Below are 21,192 nucleotides of genomic sequence, written 5' to 3'. Positions count from 1 at the left end.
TCTGGACAAGCAGTATAATCCTTATGAAGACCAGCTAAGGGCTCCCCTACATAAACTGGTGCTCTGGAAAATAGTGATATTTGCACTCTAGAAATCTGAGTCAACTATTCTTCATGCATGCACCAGGCTGAAAAAGTTACTCATTCACAAAGAAGCAACTGCTTTAGCCCCCAAATAAGCTGAGTTTCTGTAGAAATTAAGATCTGAAAAATTCAGGTACCTGCACCAGCCTACACTCCAGTGTGGATTAACTAAACAGCCCTTCTACGAGCCCCTGTAGCACCTTCTGGTGAACTAAGCTGGCTGGTGCCACACTGGGTCTCTGCTAAGCAGAAATAGTGGGAGCCCTAAGTAATTTAAGGATCTTATGAGACAGGAAGAACAGCCCCAACAGATACTGCTGTATATCTGCACCTAGTTAGGTACTGTAGCAGACCTTATCTCCATTAGCACTGTTTAAGCCCAAAACTGACACTAAGAAAGTGAAACAGGTGTAAGCGTGTTGGGTCCTGGTCTTAAAAAGACCCTATGTTTAGAGACTGTACTCACAGAAAGCATCAAGGCTGGTCAGAAGACTAATGTAAAGATAATCAGCAGGAATCTGCTGGGAGGCTGGGAGGAAAGCCACAAGTTAGAGCATGGGATATGGGAAAGACAGACTGAAATCAAAAGAAAAATGGGATGAGGAGACTGCACAGCTGAACTCAACACATGCAGTTGGTTCTTTCAGTGAGCAGTGGAAGAGAAAAGGGCATCAAGATTCCAGACTACTTTAGATCAAACTACAACATAGCCGTATGATCTTCCTGCCCTCCAGCACAGGACAATATAGTAGTTCTACTCCTCCAGATTTCTCTTTTCCTTCCCAGCTTCCCTCCCATTAAGCACTTCTTTCTTAAACCTTAGAATTGCTGTAATCCATGAGAACACTCTCCTTCCAAACCTTCCACCCGTTATTTTCTTTTTCATCCTCAGCTGTTTTTCTTCTGAATTAATTTCTTCTCCCATAAAGGGCCTAATAATTATTTGAGCACGTACCCCACAGAAAAGATCTGAACAATCACAGTGAGTCTAAACTTGCTTTTGAAATAAGTCTTAATATCAAAATACTCATATGCCTACCAGACACAATGTTACTGCTGATAATCTTGCCTCCCAGCGTAGCCAGCGATTTTGGTACTACTGTAATGATGCTACCGCTTGTGGTTTTCACATAAGTAGCAGCCCCAGGAGTTCCAGCCATCCGAGCCCCTAGAGAGGGACTAACCGTTGGCCGCGTATATGTTGCTTGAGTTCCTGTTTTGAAGAAGAGACAAGAAAGTTGGCTGTTAGAATATGCTATACTACTAGCTCTTGTGGAAAAGGTTAATTTAGAAGGAAAGCATTAGATTTTATTCAAAGAGACACCACACTGCAATTTATTACCACCCTTTACAATCCTCCAGGTAGTTTTTAAACCTGCAGAGCAATATTCAAGTATATGCCAATTTTAATTTAATGTAAGATTTTGTGAGGCATTATATCAAAATGCTCCATGACTACTGCATTTTAATTTGTGTCCTTGTGCTAAGGGTTTTACTTTTCAATAGGTGTTAGACCTATAGATGGGTGATAGACCTGTATAGTTTGCCACTTACTTTATTAGAGGCATAAGAGTTAACCACCTGATGACACTACCAGACTTGAACTCTTCCTCTCTTGAAAGAGACCTGTAATCTCACTTTTCTCATGAGACAAACCATTCAGAACACCACAAAATTACTGGCCTAAATAACACTCTAAGAGAAAAATATAATCTACAATGAAAACACAATCTTACAGATTTAGCATTTAGAAGTAGAAAATAAGCCTCCTGACATGGTATAAATGCTCCTTTTTCCTAGCTACTACCCTCAGAATGGAAGCAGGACTGAATCCCCAAAAGAAACTTGCTCAAAATAATAACAGCAGTCAATAGCTACACTAACACTGTGATTTCATTCTGATTATACTGCTGCTGATAATGCACTACAGACCTTAATTGCTAAAGATCACAGAGCAGAACAGCTTGTTTTAACAGGGAAGCCACATGTTCAAATCCAAGAGAAAGCAATTCAGGTTTTACCAATTAAATGAACTGCAAAACTGTTAGAATTTCTTTTTTTAATGCACTTAAGAATATTTGTGAGAAGTGTTTCAAGAGCTAACGTTAAAAACAGTCAACATTAACCATTAGTTTACACTAATATTCCCAACCCATGCTAAAAATTCAGCAAGCAAATTTACCCTGGTTTTCAGGAAATTCAGCTTAATCTGCCTTGCAAATCTTCCTCACACAAGTTACAAATTGAACAGTCTGTACCATTTCTGATTTTATACAAAAAAGGAAGCACAAATACAATTAGATCCCCAGGAAACCACTAGGAGTTCAAAATTGAATTTACTGGCCTTTTTTTTTTAATTCACTGCAAGACTATGAGCAAGTCACCTGCCTTTTAAATTCCACATATGTAAAATAGGAATAATGCTGACCTACCTACTGGAGGTACCTAAAAACTTAAATTAATTTAAATCCTCTAATATAAGGTGCTACAGAAGTGCAAAGTATCAGTCCAAGTTGCAAAAAACTTCCTTTAAAATAAACCCATTGGGGAAGGAATGATCATACTTTTGTGCATTCAATTCAAAGAGACCACAAGAGGAATAAAAGACCACTCAGTGGCATAAATCCTAATCTAGAATGATTATTAGCAGGTTTTGAACGTGCTGTTGTGCTCACTGTTTACAAGCGAGACGAGTGCTTTTTTACCCTAATAAACCATGTTTTATCACCTGTATTTCTGGGTTTACCCTCCCTTCCCTTCTCAGAGCAATAACTTACCAGTGGGAGTAGTGACCAGTTTAGTTGTCATGATAGTCCCATTACTGCTAACCACCATAATAGGTGAATTGCTACTGCTGGGCAAGGTCGCTGTAACTGGTTTGGGAAGGATTTTACTGGGTTGCACCTGTTGAGTGATTATTTTAACACCTAGGAAAGGAGAAAGGTCACTGTTAAAATACAGGCACGAAAAGTTACTTTCTGAAATGTTTTCTCAGACCAAGCCCTAGTGGGCAAGTAGCCTCACGAGGCTTCTGTTCTGAGTCCAATGTATTCTTGATCCTGAAAAGAATTTTTTTTGTTGGGTTGGTTTTTTTGCTGTTTTTTGCAAGTAACAAGACAGTCATCACCTTTGCCTTTCATGTGCCTGTATCAATTCCTTGCTACTCCCACTGATGCATGGGATTCCATTTCATCATTGATTTATTGTAGTGATTTTTAACCTCTTTTGGTCCATGACTCAAAAACAGCATGCATTTCCCAGGAACCAACAGGTTACAACCAATACCAAATTGGTTCAAGTATAATAAAGCATCACAAAGTGAAATAGTTCTTGATTAAAATTTACAGACTAAATTTATATGTTTTAATTAGACTGGTTGAATTTCATTCCTTCAAATAAATAAAAAGTTTTTCCTGCACTCTGAGTATGAGTGTCCGTAAGGAAGCAACTGTGACACTGGTTAGGGAAGGCTGCTGTAAGGAAACCTCTCCACTTAACCTACAGGTTGTTTTGAAGCTACACAGGAATTGGACTGAAACAAGTTCTGGATAAGGCAGCAAGAACAAGGGAGAACACCTTAACAAGTCAAGGATTCTGCTCCCTTTCTCTCAGTTTGTGTAGTGGAGTGGGACTTCTCCAAGATTCACTTTTCTGCTGCAAATCAAAAGATTCATGTAGTCTGCTCAAAAGTACATCCAGGCCACCTGGAACTTAAATTCTGTTCCACACTGAGGTAAGTGTACTGTATTGTGTTGGTCAAGTTTCATGAAACCTCTGGCCTGAATTTACCCCACCTAAACTTAGACACTTATGTTTGAGCACAGAAATTTCTAGGTGAGCAATTCTGTCCACTCAAGAAACATTCTCCAGAGATGTTTTCTTCTATGCCGTCTATAAAAGTAGCACAGAGCAAGCAAGCTCCAAACTAAGTGCCTTAATGAACTGTCTGAAGTTAGAGAAGAAAAACCCAAGGCCTTTGCATCATCCAGACACAAATCTGGATAAAAAGCAAAGTCTTAGTGAAAATTAACTCACATCTTTCAGAAATAATAGGTATCAGATGGTGTTTCCAAAGAAAGTTTAACTAAAAAGCATGCGGAGCCTAAAGCCATAGTAGAAGGCAAAGAGTGAAGTTCTTATTGACCAAATGGTGTCCAGTGACTGGAGGCCTTTTGTGTTCATCAGCGGACATTTTTTTCCCAGGCAATGGTCCCACAATCCAAAAACAAGGGATGGGTAAGGATGTTTGTTTTTTCATTTTATGGTCTATTTTAAATATTTGACCTAAATAGTATAAACATAAAACAATTTTATTGACCACATGATTAATATAAAATATGGACATAAAAATACTTTGCACTTTTATAGCACTTTCTTCTTCAGAATTTGGTACACTTTGCAAGCATTACTTCTAACCACCTCTCAATGAGATAAAAACTGTCTATTTTACAGAGGAGGAAAGCCAAGGCAGAAAGATTAAACGACTTGCCCAAAGTCAACTGCATGAATTATGTCACAAAAAGAATGCAGTCCAACTTCAGTCTCAGTTCTAATTCTATTTGTTGCGACAAGTATCTCAAGAATAGGTTTCAATTTCTGGACCCAAGAAAAGAATTAAAACACAGATTAGCTTTTTTAAGGTGATACAGTTCAATAGCTCTTGGATCTTCAGAGAACTGCTGTCTTCCATGTTATCAGCCAAGTTACTTTTGAAGATATTTAATACACCTTTCAATCTTTAAAGATAAAACATTTCCTCCTAAAAGATGGTCTATAATACCTAAACCAAACAAGAAGAGTTACAAAAACAATTTCTTCAGTTATTGTTGCCTGAAAATGTTAAGTCATCCTTCACTATTTATTTTCTAGTTTAGTGCCAAATCCTGTACTCAAGCTATTATGTCTTTATGATGCCTCCCCATGCATATTTTGGTGCAGAGTTCAGCCCTGCTTTCTTGACTGGCAGTTAGACCTCACCAGTCAGCAGTATCACCCAAAATTAATTCCATCTACCTGATTCTTGTTTGATCTGAATGGTGGGTTTGATGCCAGGTGGCAACTGAGATTGTTGTGGCTGCTGCTGAGCTACAGAAGACTGCACCAGCTGCTGCTGTTGTTGCTGCTGTTGTTGTTGCTGCTGTTGCTGCTGCTGTTGTTGCTGCTGTTGTTGAGCCTGTTGTATTTGGTGCAGCTGCTGTTTTGGGGACTGCTGATGCTGTTTGGGAAACTGTGCTAAAATCTGAGTTGGATTCCCAACCAAACCTTTTGGGGAAGGTAGTCTGGTAGAGGCAACTTTAATAGCTGATGTAGATACACCTGTGAAAGAGTAAACGGTTTAAGATTGAACAGTGCAAAACAAAAGAAAATTAAAATTTCTTAAATGCAATATAGTATTAAGCCATCTTTACTACTGAAAGATGCAAACTCACATACACAACTAAAAAAAAGCTACCTCTTGCATCTCAAATGCCCTGTTCAGAGGTTTTTCAGTGTCATGGCAGAAAGTGTTAAGGCAGCTAATGCAAAGGCCACAATCCCAAGAGGCTATAGTCTACTCTCTGCACCTTTTGCAGTACAAATAACTTCACGAATCCTTTCAAAGCCTCATCTTTAAGCTTCAAGAAAGCAAAGTATTTATAATGAAAAACAAGACTGCAAAAGTTAAGGATATGAGAATAACAAATTAATATTAAGCTCATTAACATTAAAAGGGAATATGTGTTAGTGAATACAATGTTATTTTAAAAGAACAAATCACATAATGGTATGTATTTTGGAAAAATGAGGAATGTGTATTCTTTATAGATCTTAAAAGTAATAACGTGACTAAAACAAAGTCTGCAGTAAAAGGGAAAATGAAGTTCTCAAGTAAATACTTATTTCTGCCATTCCTTCACATAGCTGTCACAATATTTTCAGCTCAATTTGTCCTTATCTATCACTTTAAATTGCATGTGCATAAGACACTGACTTTACATCTGTCTTTTGGGTGCTTATGTAGGCAGTTTTTAACCAAGTCCTGGCTGGAGTAGAACACCACAAAAACAAAACAAAACAAACCACTTCCTGCTCTCTTATTTCTCCCTCTCCATGTATAGATAGCAGTGATAAATATAATAAGCATAAGAAGATAATAAATTATAAATCTGGCAATCTAAACAAGCAACTCTTTTCTCACTGCATCACCTAAGACGGTTTCTCCATTTTGTTGGTCAGCCTTTTTATCCATTAATTTGAATTTAACTTTCCTCACAGTGGGGGCAATTATCAGATTATACCATATGATGTTTCACCAGCATCTTCTGCAATAGCACTGATAGTTCTTTAACACTGCTACACATATCTCACCCAATATATTTTAGAGTAATAGCTGCCAAATTTCTGATCAAATCCAACTAAAAATGCACAGTTCAAATAATAAGAAGTATTGCTTTCGTGCTCTGTAGCTTAATGACCTACCTCCATGACCACAGTAATAGAAGTAATGTGGAATTCAAACTACCTCTTCAGCTTTGATTTGGCTGCCCAAATTTTTGTGAAATGGAAGAAGGATGGAAAATATGGACCAGGAAGAATCATTATGTGACACTTGTCACTGGCAGACACAGCACATTAAGTGCTGATCACTGAGGCCCTTTCATTCATTCACAGCCTCCCCTCAAAAGGGTTAACTACTGGCTGTGCAGTTGAACTTGTCTGTGCTAGCATATGTAGTTGGAATTAGAAACCAGAAATCTAGGAGTTTTAATCTAGGTCCACTCAGATCTAAACTTATAAGGACATGAAAACTGAGATGCTGATAAATAAATAAAAAAAGTGCAAGCACTTCTATATCTTTCAAAGTTGTCATGAAAATTAGTTACCACAAGAAGTATTCTACAGAACGGATATGTCAAACCTAAGAAGCTTATATTTGGTGTTAATCTCACATGCTTTTGTAAATCATGCATTAAGAGAAACAACCATCTTCAATGATACTGGAAACATTCATTTTTCATACATCAGATAGACAGAGTTCTTAAAAGCCAGTCAGTTCGAGGCTAGAATGCTTTAATACTTGCAAGCAAAATATTTTCAAAATAAAATTATGCTACGCTTCCTCACCAAATTCTCTTTAAAAATGCAATTTGTACATCAGAATTGTTGAAGGAAAGAGCTATTTTCAACATGAACTTTTGTGGAGTTCCTTGGATTAGTTTCATCAGCAGATTTTTTTTTTTTCCACGTTTCCTGCACTTTATTCAACATATGTAAACATAAAGAATATTATCTCCTCTATGCTATTCTCAAAACAAAGTCGAATTCACCAGTGAAAGAGTTTTTACAAATATAACATCACTGCCATACCTTGTGCTACCGTTGACATCACTACTGACGGTGTTGATGATACCACTGCAGTCACCGCAATAGTATTTGCGGTACAGGAGGGAGTGGAACAGCTACTGCTGCTGCTGCTACTGACCAGAGAGGACTGAGATGCAGTTATAACCACTGGCTGCTTTTGAGTAGTTGAGGCAATGACTGATGTTGGGACAAGTTTCGTAACTGCTGCATAGTTGTGGGACTTTGAAAGGATGTTGGGTACAAAAGTTGAGCTTGGAGAGGTGGTTACTATTATCACCTGAAAGAAGAAAAAGAACAAAAGATTCATTTGTTCTTTGCATTTATTTAAAAGCATAAAATTTTAGCAATATATCTGCGTCTGCACATTTAGTTTTAGGGGTATCTGTTCATCAAGACCATTTAAGAGTGTCATAAATGCATTTGCTAACAACAAAAAAAAAGTTAGCATTAGTTTGAAGGAGAAATGGTAATCAGATTAAGTAATAAACTTGCCCTTAAAATTAGAGAATATTTCTTCCGAGGAAAACAATTGCTATCTGAATAAAGTAGAAATATCTTATGTTTGCAGGCAAATAGACAGGTATGAACTGCTTGGGTTCATTTAACTGAGCCAAGAAGCCTGAAACCCATCTTAAATGGAACTGCTGGGATTTCAAGAAAGTTTTAAACACCATCCTCCCAAACCTTGCACATACATCAAGAAATGGCAATGAGAAAATAAAGAGATGTTTTCTCCTTAACAATTAGGAAGCAGTTGCTCAGTTCATAACGGGAAATATGTTTGATCCACATGGCTGTAAATAATCAATATTTCACCAGTGAAAAACCTATTTTGAGGTTCAGAAACAAGTTCTGTTTTCTTTAATTGGTGCTCCCAATAACAAGAAATTCTCTCATATCTGCCTGAAAACCATTTGCCTAAAGACAATAAACATTACCCCTACTGAGAGTTACAATTACAACCCCATGAATCTGAGCTGACATTGAAATACCTGGAATTCATTATAGTCTTGGAAGAGGTCTGCTCTTATGCAACTGACCTAGAAAACTAATCATTTGAGTTTTGAATATGGGGACCGCTTATGTAAGGAGGCTTATTTTATACTGTTTGCATATGTACCTCCTTGTACTTACAAACATGCACACAGTTAAAACAGAAACATAAAGCAGAGAAATAAAATGCATGTTCACTTTACCATCCAAGAACCCTATTAAAATGTTTCAATAACGTAACTACCCCAAAAGGAAGTTCATTTATTAAAAATCTCAACCTTTAAAACCCATTAATTATTTCATGTAACAAAAGTCAACAGAATAAAGGTTCAGAAGGAGGAAAGAGAACCTGTTAGTTCAAATGAAAACTCTTACAATACTACTCAAGGACTACTGAAAGCTTGCCTGATAAAGAACAGAAATAATATGATGATGACTTAAGTTATAGATCAAGCAATAAGAGATTTTTTAAGAATCTGTGCTTTGTTAAAAATAGGAGATAACCACATAGAAGGAATAAAAGCAGCAAATTTCACCACTATGTTGCCTCTTCCTCTCCTTTTCCTCCAAGGCTTAGTTTATGGCCTGCATTACCTAGGTGAGCCTTTAATATCTTGATCTGAGGAAAACCAAAACCTCACTACCTTCATTCCAGAAGCACAAAGTTTGTGTATGGGCTGCTCTACCACCTTGCGGCATTCTCCAAGGAACGTTTTCTCCGCGTCACTCTTGTTTTTGCCTCAATCCTAACCTTGATTTAACCAGCCAAAACACTCTTCTGAAGACTGCTATTAGGCTGTGACCAAGCAGACAAGCTGCACACTACACAGCTTGATTCTGGTTCAAATCTTAAAGGTGAAAATATCATTTGATGTGCCTCGGGAGTTTATTTAGGTTTTTTAAATAGTCGGTTAACACTAGAAATCGTTCCCAAGTTTTCCATTCTCTCTTTTCCTTCTACATCTTTCTCCTATTTTAATCTTCAAGAAACAGAATTAGAGAATTTAAGGGCCAACTCCCTCCCACCTAAGATTTCTCGCACCTAATTTAGGAATACAGGCACTCAAAGGACAAGTTGCACTCAGTGAAGACAGATCAGTCACACCAGGCTTCCTATATAATCCTTAGGGAAACAGGGCAAGTTATGTCTCAGCTAAGTTACTAGAGGTGTGGAGGATAAATCTGGGCATAATCACAACTCCTGAACATTGCTGTTCTTCATGCAAAAAGAGAGGTGGTACTATCATTCCAAGATTATCAAATGGTTATTATGAATAACACTTTATTTAATGATACAAGGAAAAAAAGCTTGTCAAGTATTACACTTCAACAACAATTGTTATCCTGGGACCAAGCAGGCTTGAGTCTCTTTAATCTATTTCTTCTTTCAAAATTAACACAAGAGAACATAAAAATTAGTGATCTTAAGTGAGAAGTATCCAGAAAGCAAAACTTTCTGATAAAAATTTACAAATACTAAAGCTCAAGTCATGACAGTTATATTTTTGAAATACCGTTTCTCATACACATCAAAATGTTCAAAGTAATCCTGTCATGGGTACTCAAACAGCACCTTTCCACAGCAGAAAGACTGATCAATGACAAACAGCAAGTTACTGTGGTTTTTAGTTGATTTTAATCACTAAGGTAAAAACGGATTCCTAAAACACTGAAATTAGTCTTGTCAGCTCTATTTTGAGAGCCATCAAAACCTAGTCCCTGAAGAAATAAAGGCACTAACTGCCAGAGGCTTCGCTAGCTGGATTCCTTCTCTGTCCTAGACAGAAGGCTATTACAGGGGAAATCAGAAATTGGAGCTGTGACATTATTAGTTGTTGCTACAAATCTTGCTCCAACCTACTGAAATGTCAAAACAATTCTGAAAGCTGGCATGCAGAAACCAAGAATATCATTCACATCCAAGAACCTCTTTTATATCCAACTGCACTTGTTGTTTAAAAATAGTACATTTCCAATTTCAGTCTAACAAGTCTGCTATTTAATTTAAAATTACTAAGAGGGATTTCTCCCAAAATAATGCAATTGCATATTTTAGCATATCTAAATCCAACGAAAGAGGGTAGCATGACAAGTTCAGATACAAGCACTATTATGGTTCCCTAAAGAAAGACATTATGATTTTCCTATCATTGCAGATTAGCAAGAGAGTCAAATAATATTACACAAAGCAAAACCTAAAATTTTCATGTCAGAATGATCAGAGGCCCAAGGGCAGAAAAGACCCTATCAACAGTCCATTTTTTCCCTTTTGCAGGTTTAGTACATTCCACCTTTAACTAGCATGCTATAGCACATATTTAGTACAACAATATGACATTTAATGCAAAGTTTTTTTCCTGTACAAAAGATGACCCTGTTGAGAACGACAGGCTGGGGAGGTTAAGCTGTAACCTAGCTGCATATTTTTTGCACTGAATGCAAGACATGTTACTTGATGGGCTTATGCTCACTCATGCATTTCTATGCATGCCTTCTAAGATGCAGTTCGATTAAGGACACTGTTAAAGAACAGTGAATAAAATGGAAACATCATTAAAGAGCTTTGAAGTGGGAAAAAGGCCAAAAAGCAAGCTCTTCATTGCACATTACTTCAGTTGAATCTTCCTTCCTCTTTAAGTTTCCAAAAATCAGGACATGGGAACTCTGCTAATCCAAAGAAAGGCATAAAACAATTAACAAGACTGATACAATAAATACTGTGTTAAGGCTCAAGAGTCAAACTCTCATGGTTGGGAAAAATGCTTGTTAGTGGCCAGCCTACAATCAGTCTGTCAGTATCAAGGCCAAATTCATTTTTTCCCCGCAAGTCTGCGATAATCAGTAACTGTCCCAAGAATGAACTTGGTCTGAGGTGTTAATCTTTTTTTTAAATCTTAAGGACAAAAAAGAAGACACATCCAAAATGCTTCCTAAAACATGGGAAAATAATCATGCCATAGATCTTGCACAGAAAATCTGAGTTCCAATAAGAAAAACCTATATGGAAAACCTTTTCCACACACTGCATTCCAAGGAAACTTGGGCACACTCAGCTGAAATAACGCAGTTGATTTTGGCCACCATAATACTGTTAATGCAGAATGAGAAATGGCACATTAGAACTGAAAGGAAAACAAAGCCCCACAGTCTTTGATCAGCTCCAGGAATAAACTTTATAGACCCAAAAAAGTAGTCTCTAGACAAAAGGAAACAGCATGGGAAAGCCCATGCGAACTCTCTTGGAATTCTATTACTGCAAAGAATAATTATAAATAAGGAAAATAGAAATAAGAAAGATTACCTTTGACCAATAGTTGTTACCATCTGAAGGCTGTTCAGAGGCCTATGTGATCCAGTTCTCAGTGGACTAGTGTCCATATCACAAAACCCAACACCACAAATGGTACTAACTGGCAACCTTGTTGGCAGTCTCACCAGAGAGGCCAAGAATTGAATGAGCATGGAGACTGAATCCCCTCTCATCCCTAGAAGTGGTCCCTTCAGGTCAGGGTTGAGGCACATTGGTGGGGCAGTCTGGGGGAAGCTTGCACTCCCGCTGCCTGTGCTGTACCTGTTCTGTGGATAAAAAGAGGGCTTCAGTCTCCACGGCTGTCAATCCAGGTCCTTTCACACACAGGTGAACTAAATTCATACAAGACTTTGGTTTTCTCTTTGTTTGTTTTAAAGAGGGATTATCTTATCCAAAGAGCAATCCTTAAAACACAGCTAGACACTTCATAGAAAGATAGAGTCAAACATCACATCTTATTCATTGATAAAAAACCAAATGAAGTAACATTTGGCAGCTTCCCCCACATACCTTCTGTGTTGTTGTGTTTGTTGTCTGTGTTGAGGGCTTAGTGAAGGTTATTTTCACAGGCGACATGTGTGGTGGTAAGGAGTTGGCAATGCTCTGCATTATATTACTCATCTTCGGGCTGCCACTTACAGGCACTGTGATAGTTTTAGTGACAGGAGTCACTGCCTTCGGGACTTCCTTCAGGAGGACAGGGGAGGAACTAGAAGAATTAGTTCGCCGTCTTTTGCGGGGCTTTTCATCATCATCTGAGCAGCTGACACCTGGAAAAGAAGTACTTTTCTAAATTATATTTTCCCCATCTGTGGCTCTCAATGCTTTCTAAAACACCTCAGACTTGCTGAGTCTTATACCCTTTTTCAAATAAGAGAAAAAGAAATAGAGGATAAGTTACATCTTATGGCCACAACTAACCTATAACGGATCAGAAATGCTTTCAGTCCTTGATACAGACCACACTTATAAAGTCATTAAAAAAAAAAAAAAAGAGAGAGAGAAAATCAAGCTCTTGAGTCATTTGGCTACTTTGCTCTGCTTAAGAGATTAGAAGAACATAAGAGCCAGTACAGAGGTTTCACTCTGTCTCCAGAAGTTTGATTAATGAAACCACAAACACAAGGGGATTAGGACATCATGCACATTTTTGTTTAAAACTCTAGAGTTCACTATTGTTTTGGTGGTGGTTTTGTTTACAGCAACTGGACTACTGAAGTTTATCCCGCTGTAGTCTTCTTCGATTTCAGCCTTTGTACATACTTTCATTCCACGTTAATGATTACCGTACGCTTCTTCCTTTCACCTCAACATAGCATCTTAAGATCTATTTATTTCAAAATATACTTTAACTATGAAGGTCAAACCTCACTTTATCAGCTTCTGCCTTGTTTGTTACATTTTGTGCAACAGACAAAATGTTGCCTACCTAACATGCAATCACAAAAAACAAGAGAAGTCTGGCCTCTGACGAGTTTGTTCTTCCCCTCAAACACCTACTGCACATGGATAAAACAAGTCTGCTGCAATAGATTCAGCTGAGCAACTGGTAACTCTACAGCATGATTCATTGGTCTTAAATCAGTATGAAACTTTAAAAAGTAGGCAAGAGGCTCATAGAATGGCATACATTAAAGAATGTCCTTCTGTAATTACCTCGGAAATTTCTTACAGCTATTACAGAGTATTTATGGCTACCAAATTATACAAAGTTAAACGTCTAAAAAAAACCAAAGACATGCAAAAAAGGTACTATTCACTTTCACATAAAAAGACTGAAGATCTTCCTCCTTATGCCTGTGCCCTAGGGACAAAAAGCTGGTTCTTTGCACAAAAAAAAATTCTGTACTGGTAAAATGCAGTCTTGCTGGCAACCAAGCAAAATTGGTTGGCAATAAATCTCTAAATAGGGTCAGGATCTAATTAGGGTCAGTCTCTAATTAGGATAACTAAATAATTTGGCATTGAAAAGCGAAGGCACAGGATTTTACATGGATGAGAAAGTGCTTAGTAGCTCAGCAAATGGTTTCTGAAAAATGGGACTCTCTTACTATATAACCAGTTCGTTTGCAGGTACATTTCAGAGCTATGCAAAAGGCTGACAGTTGTATCTGCATAAAGGCAGGAAAGGGAACTAAGAACAGAAGCGAAGGCTATATTTTAAGCTTGCTTTGAGTTCCAAAAAAATAGTTTTGGCAGCTCGCAGCAATACGGATTAAGTGTGGATCTAAGAGTGCAGAGATCAAAGTCCTCATCAACAATTCACTTTATGACCCTGAACAAGCCTATCGGTGATCCTCACCCATAAAGTAGAGAATTGGTTACATGTCTTAAAAGTCTATTATGAACAGGCTCTAAGTATTATTGTGAGTGCACTAAGTTACAATAGCGAGGTCACTAATCTAAATGAAAACGTGCAGAAATTTCAAGATCTCGGCACCCACCAGAATCAAAAGCGCACATGCAGCTAGGATGTTAGGCTACCGCAATTATTTTGGTGGGTTACCACAAAATGCTGAAGATACAGATAAAGCTGTTTCCAAGCAGTCCTCTTCCACAAAAAATAGAAGCAACAGATTGACTTAACAGAGCAATATTTCACGTAAAACACATTTCATTTCATTTCTCATTTTCAGTGTTAGGGTTCTGTGAGAACAATATTCTTATAATTTCATATTAAAAACTGCACTAGTACCAAGTTTTCCACAAGCATTTAGCCGAAAGGTACTACTCAAAGCTTGAATATAACTCACACTTGACAAGCAAGGAAGCAGAGGCATGGAGAGGTTAATGGCTCAATCAGACTGTGACTTAGATGAGGTCACACAACAGATCAGTGGCAAAGTCACGATTATAACTCAGACCTCCTGAGTTTGCTCTAACCCACATATAACTGGGCTTATTTAAACTAACATGACTCAAACAACACATTCTGAAAAATGCTTGATTCCTTAAAAAAATAGAACAAGATGAAGTGCATGAAGTGGGAGAAAAAAAATCTAAGGATGGATGGAATAAAAATAAGAACTTTTCATCCGTCGTGCATCTAGACCAATTTTATACTCATTACCATGTAAAAATGCAATAGACATTTTTAAAAGGTTAAGATTATTCTCCCTTGAATCTTTAAAATTAAGTAATTAGTGCATTAAATAAAAAAAAAAAATTTTTTTTAATTTAATGGGTTCCATGGGTTGATAGAACCATTAAAGATGGTGGTTTGCAGGTAACTATGTTCAATATGACACTCCTGGCTAGCTAGAAGTTTATACAAATGTACACAATATAGCACAAAGATTAATATAATTTTAAAAATGTAGCAATTAGCCAGAGCATGCTAAAAAATCGCAGATAGCGCTTATCAACCTCACTATTAATCTTTATTTGTATTTGCATTTTGATAGGCACCAAAATTCAAATATGGACAGAAAAAAGCATTTTTAATTACCAGTTAAATAAAACTACCTTTGATGTGCTGGACATTCTTATGAAAACATAAATTCTGCATTTAGAACTAGCTGATTTATTAGCCAAAGAAAGAACTAAAAAAAAGTGTGTGTTGCTGGGCATTATGCACTGCATTTCCAAGTTTAAATACCTAAAGACAGGCATCTGATGGGATTTTCATCGATGCCTAGGTATCCTTCACTACAATCCGCTTCCAAACATATCACAGAATGGCCAAACATGGTTAATGATACAATTTGCTTAAACACTTAGTTAAACCTTAGAAGACAGTATACAAATTCCTCTATTCTCTTAAGCTTGTATTACTTCAGTATATTATGAGAACAGACAAATCCTTAACTAATGCAAGGCTGGTTTAGATCGTCAGGGAACCAGCACAAATATCTGAATCTGTCTCTCACTGAAATAAGGGCGTATACTTGCCAAATCATTGAATTCTAGAAAAGTTTAGGTCACCTCAGAAAGTGGGAAGGAGGGACCTTTTCTAACTCAAGTGATAAGTGATTACCATGCATTATTTAAGCAGGAGAAGGAAGAGGGAAGTCCTCTGCAGAAGCAACAAAGCAGGACCATCTTGAAAACAATTTCTAAGCAAGCTGGGTTAGAAATCCACTGAGGTACAGCAATTCCTATATTATATTTTCATAATACTTTTCACTCTCGCTGTCTTTGCCATTAAGCCTCCCTATAGCATTTTACGCTCAGTGGATTTATCCTGAATACAATTTCTCTGAAAAGGGAAGTATATCCATTCCGCAGACTAAGCTAAGGCATAAAGGCATTAAATGACTTGCCCAAGGTCAGTCAGACTAACTCAGAATTCATGCTTCAGCCACAAGACCGGCCTTTTCTTTCCCTTTTGTTAATCAGTTACTAGTATCACTTACTTTTGACGTAAACAGTACTTCCACTTGGCAAGACGACTACATTGGAGGCTGGACTGGCAGGTCTGGGGGACTTCACTGTTGCTACACTGCCACTTGGAACAGGGGTAGATGTTGGGGTTGATGTGGTACTTGTGTAGGAATAGCAAACCACCACTGAAGAGGAGAAAAGACACCTTCCATATAACTGAAGTGCAGAATCCCATTATTCTATCACTATTTTAACATTTGTAAAGGAAGCCACAGACTTCTTGGGTCATTATCCCCATCTTTGCCTCTGCAATCCTGTTACTATTAGGTCAAATCCCAGTTTGACCTAAGCATGACCATGGAATTAACTACCTTCAAAGACAATGTAGAAGTCTATTTCCCCTTCTCCAGTCCCCAGAAATTTGTGTTGCCAATTCTAGTTTTTGACTTATATTAATCATACGTTTTACATTACAGTTTGTTAATTTAGTAATTTTAGGGGGTTTTTGTTTGTTTGTTTTTTTGTATTTCTGTAAAGGACCTACAATGCTTGTCTAGATTTGTAACTGATAGAAAATAGTGCCTCTCCTCAGTGGTAAGTCAGCTAAAGAAACCAAAAGATTTTTTACGTAATAAAACAATTAATATTTCTGTTAATCAGCCTTTTTCAATAGTTGTTTATAAATAATAGTATAATGAACCAATATTCCTCACAAAACCAGAAAAGATAACCTATTTCAAGAAGCATTACACATTCTCTAGCTGCATGAAACATAATTCAAGCCTATTCAGCCAAGTTAGATGGAATGTGTAATAACATTACTTAAAAGGCGTGGGGAAGGTGGAAAGCTATTTTTCAACTCATTAGCTTGATATATTTAATCTGAAGTAAAAAAACAAAAATGAAAACCAACAAAATTTTTCTTGAATATCACCAAAACTTAGAGGGACCCATACTTACATTGTTAAAATAAAATTATCTGAAACGTTTTTTCACCACTTACAGAACCACACAAAATGTGAGACCAACAATATAAGGTTTTGTAGTTTGCAGAGCTTAAGAAGTTAACCAGTAATTTTTTTCCCCCAGGTGCTAGTGTGCCCGCCTCTAACACAATGCTGTAGATGCTGCAAAAGCATCTTTAAAAATAAAGAATTTTCATATTTCTATGAATACTGTGCAAGAAGAATCAGACTTTTAAAAAATATCTAACATTGCAGATCTTAGATAACACTTTGTAATGTGACATTATCTTTATATTTCCATACTTTGTAGTAGATTGCCAGCATGCCTCACCTTCTTTGTTTCCGGTTTCTGCAGGAACTGGAAGAGATGCATTGTGCTGAACAGCTGCATTGGCAACGGCATTAGCTGTAACAGTAAAAGCTGTTTGCGGAACAAGCCGTGGCATCAGTGGCACCAGTCGACGACCTTCTATAGACCATTCTGAAGAGCTATTTGGTCCAGACATACTAGACAGAAATGCACATTCTGTAAGTATTCTGTTGACTTTCCAAAATACTCACTATTTCTTATACAGTGCCTTTTTTCCCAACAGTGAAAATCTACAAGGCTGTTTCTAAAGACATACTAGAGCAATAATCTCCAGTCTTCTTCATTTCATGAAAATCCTTCCTTTTTCCACCTGATGTAGAAATCCTCCTAAAGCAAATTTGAGTTGTTTTTTTTTCTTTTAACATTATGTTTCAGAGAACCCTTAAAGGACCAGAGGTCTGTGGATGACAGGTTCAAAACCTCCATATCAGATTACCTACTACTCATGTAGAGTTGGTACACTGTGGCTGTCTGCATGACAAAAGTAGCTAGATATCCAATAAATTTCATAAAACACTACCCAAACTAACCATGCGGGGGGGGGGGGGGGGGGTTTAATGTAAATCTTGCTTTATCTCAGCAGAAAAGTAACAGAACATAGATACACCCTGTACTTCTTCCTCAACAGAAACCAGCTGGCTGCTCTGATTTTTTCTTAACTTTAGTACTTGAAGATAAACTAGAATTCTTCAGTAAAATGCTATTCTTATCTAGGTAGAGAAGCGTTTCTTTTTATGAATGCTTTATACTACTGATTTGTCAAAAACAAAAACAGAATTGCATATTATTTTTCAACGCTGTTATGTTCTTAAGCAAACCAAGCCATTTAATGTATTAATATATTCTAAAAAACAACTTCTCACTCCAATTATTTCAAGCAAGTTGCAGCAAAAGCTCCTACGAATTTGTTCATAAAATGCAGAGGATCTGCTTCGCTGTTAAATCCAGATATGCTTCAGCATTCCTCATACATAGGCATATAGTATAAGCAGAGCTTTATCATCTTAAGTAAAAATATATTTCAATCAATAAGTCTGATTTTCTAATGAGCTAGCAAATTATTTAAGTCAAATACTATGTTATCAACTACCACTTAGAAAGAATTTACAACAGAAAAAAATAAAAAGATGCAGCACTCTATAGTTGCACCTTGTCTTGATTATATATCTCATCTGTTTGAAGTTCTGTAGCTCAGGACAAACAGTATGCTTGTTCTATAAAACAGAAAAACAGAACTAGTACTTAAAAAAGGAACAAAAATCAAGAAAAAAAATCCTGATTTTGGTAATTAAATCATTATTTTTCATCATACACTTTCGTTCTTTAATGAAGTGTAAAGAAGCCAGTGTTTTCTATTTGGTAAACAGCGTATTTGTAAAGCTTTAAACCCAAGCGTTAAAGCATTAAAATGTCAGATGTCACTTTCTGGCACAAAAAGAGTATGATGATTTTGGCGAGTCTCAGTTCAGACTATCGCTAATTTGAAGTGGCCTGTTAGTTATATGATTTTGTTTTTTCTCCGCACAGCATTTATGTTATAAGAGTCAAATTTAAAAATCACTGGTTATAACATACAAAAAGAAACAAAAATAAACACAACTGGATTGTAAAAGTGTGTGTAAAGATACTTCTTAATGGTAAGACTATTAAGCATCTATCAGATATATGCAAGCACTTGTCCTCTCAAGCCCCTCCACTCCACAAAATCATGTGGAGTTCAGGAGAGCAAATGCAAGGAGAAACCATCCCAATTGATGCCAGCGCAGCAGCTGCATCAAGCAGTTCAAGCCGAGAACAGTGGATACTGATGTCATCAGATAGCTTGCTGCAGCTTTTCACTCTGACCATTTTTTTCCTCTGTGTTCATATACTGTTTTCCGCTAATCTCTCCCATCTCTTCCCCTCCCTTTGTCTGTGTAGTTAACTCCCTCTTCATGTAACCACATCAAATGGATTTGAACAAAACTGAACTTAAAAAAAAAAATAGAACAAACATGAAATTTGTACACAAGGTTATTCATCCTGCTTATGTTTCCTCTCTTTTCTCTACCCTTTGTTTCTTCTCAACTATTTTACTGAAAGCTCTTCATGACAAAGACTGTGCCTAAATTGTGCTTGTTCAGTGAATGGAATACCTTTAGATCCAAAATGTGAACCTACTAAATAATTCTTTCCAGTACCCTGATATAAAACTGATATTCCTACGTCCATATACTGTTTGAACGACTATTCTTTAAACCACCATCAATCTTCAAAGTTCTATCATTCAGGTTAAGGAATAATGGATTTTCCAAAGGGTATCTTTGGAAATCACATAGAAAATGACCTATAACTTACTTGTGTGCAATAGTCGTTAGTCGTTCATCATTTACTGCTCTCCGAACTTCAGCACGATGTCGCTCCGTTGAAATACTATTGGGGGAAAAAAAAGATACCAATATATTTTAGTCAGAGGAAGACATGAACATTTATCTAAAACTTCTAGCTAAAATGAAACTTATGAATAATCTACTCATAAGACCAAATGGAACAGGCATTTACATTTAAGAGATTGTCACTTAATTTTTGCTATCACAGAAAGAACATATTATTGTTCGAAAACTATTATTCAAGAATAAAGAGAACATTACAGTTTGCAGGTTACCACTGCAAAACAGCTAAAATACAATCTCCTAATGAGAGCTATGACTTTAAAGTATGCGGTAGAAAAATCTGCATGGAACATGCAGCTTTCCTCATTATTATAGCTTGGACCCAAACACCTTGAAATCCCACCTTAATTAAACTATAAGCTAGCATGCACTCATGAGCTAGCTGTAATGTTTCCAACACACATCATCTCAAAAAACCCCAAACAGTAAATCTTCAACCACAGAAGCACCGTTGCTTTCTTTATTCAAAACCCAAGCTGAATAGGAATCAAATCTCCACAAGATGGAGAATTATTTCTCTAATTTAAGACTTGCATTATGGTGACAATTACAAAAAAAAGCATGCAATATCTTAGAAGGAAACAGTTCATCAGTTCATTGAATGCACTGCACTTAATTTTAAGAAATGTTATGATTACCTAAGCACTTTAGAGAGTTCTCCAAGAAGATCCTTCTTCTCCTTCGTAAGGTCTCCCTGTGCACGTAAGGCACTGATGACACCTGCATATGCCTCCAGTTCTAAAGAATTGGAGCAAATTGCATTTTTATTTAATGTTCACAGCAAAGGAAAAATGTTACTTTCAGTATTACTGACAGTATTCTATTAATTTGCAAAATCATGAAAAGGAACACGTCTTTCAATTATTTAGTGCTTTTCAAAAGAGATTGACGATTTAGAACTCTCTCAGTCGATTACCCTTCAGCGTACAGCTTGTCTATGAAATAGAACTGTGTCATCACAAAGGATTATCTAGAAAGGAGTTTATAAACCCAACAGAATTCTTCCAGCTCTCTCTAAACTGACAGGCCAGCCAGAAAGCTTGAAGAAACAGTCCTCACATTTGTGCAGGAGCTTAGAATCCTCTAGAAGCAGGAGAAGAAAATCTTTAACATATACCATTACTAAAAGTTCCATGGAAAGCTTGACTTGAGAAAGAAATACTGTATCAGAAGAGCAACTGATTTTTTTCCTAATGCTGCTCCTTAATTAGGATGTAGAATATCAGCTCTAGTTTGTTAAATATGATAATTGTTATCTTTTATGCCCATTTACTTGATATGGGCAACTGCTTCAATCAGAAAAATGCAACACAGTGACTTAAACCTGCCCAACATATCAAAAAACACGATCCAGCTATTCTTAAATGTACAG

The 21,192-nt window shown here is 36.9% G+C and overlaps 1 protein-coding gene across 8 annotated transcripts in view; it reads right to left on the bottom strand.

Moving 5' to 3' along the window:
- The window catches only part of EMSY (EMSY transcriptional repressor, BRCA2 interacting), a 40,847-nt gene that overhangs the window by 15,504 nt on the left and 4,151 nt on the right, over positions 1-21,192 (bottom strand). For 6 of the 8 annotated variants that reach the window (XM_067310658.1, XM_067310862.1, XM_067311114.1 and 3 more), the window contains 9 exons: positions 20,459-20,558; positions 19,726-19,800; positions 17,350-17,525; positions 16,086-16,238; positions 12,241-12,500; positions 7,431-7,704; positions 5,097-5,399; positions 2,861-3,010; positions 1,123-1,296 (listed from right to left, as the gene is read on the bottom strand). In XM_067310658.1, the coding sequence (XP_067166759.1) occupies positions 1,123-1,296; positions 2,861-3,010; positions 5,097-5,399; positions 7,431-7,704; positions 12,241-12,500; positions 16,086-16,238; positions 17,350-17,525; positions 19,726-19,800; positions 20,459-20,558 (1,665 nt within the window). The remainder of the gene's footprint in view (positions 1-1,122; positions 1,297-2,860; positions 3,011-5,096; positions 5,400-7,430; positions 7,705-12,240; positions 12,501-16,085; positions 16,239-17,349; positions 17,526-19,725; positions 19,801-20,458; positions 20,559-21,192) is intronic. The other 2 variants (XM_067310986.1, XM_067311040.1) reach the window with 2 other exon arrangements.

The sequence above is a fragment of the Apteryx mantelli genome, chromosome 1 (genome assembly GCF_036417845.1).
Source record: "Apteryx mantelli isolate bAptMan1 chromosome 1, bAptMan1.hap1, whole genome shotgun sequence".
Taxonomy (NCBI): Eukaryota; Metazoa; Chordata; class Aves; order Apterygiformes; family Apterygidae; genus Apteryx; species Apteryx mantelli.
The sequence above is the reverse complement of the archived record's forward strand: the minus strand, read 5'-3'. Positions and strand labels throughout refer to the sequence as shown.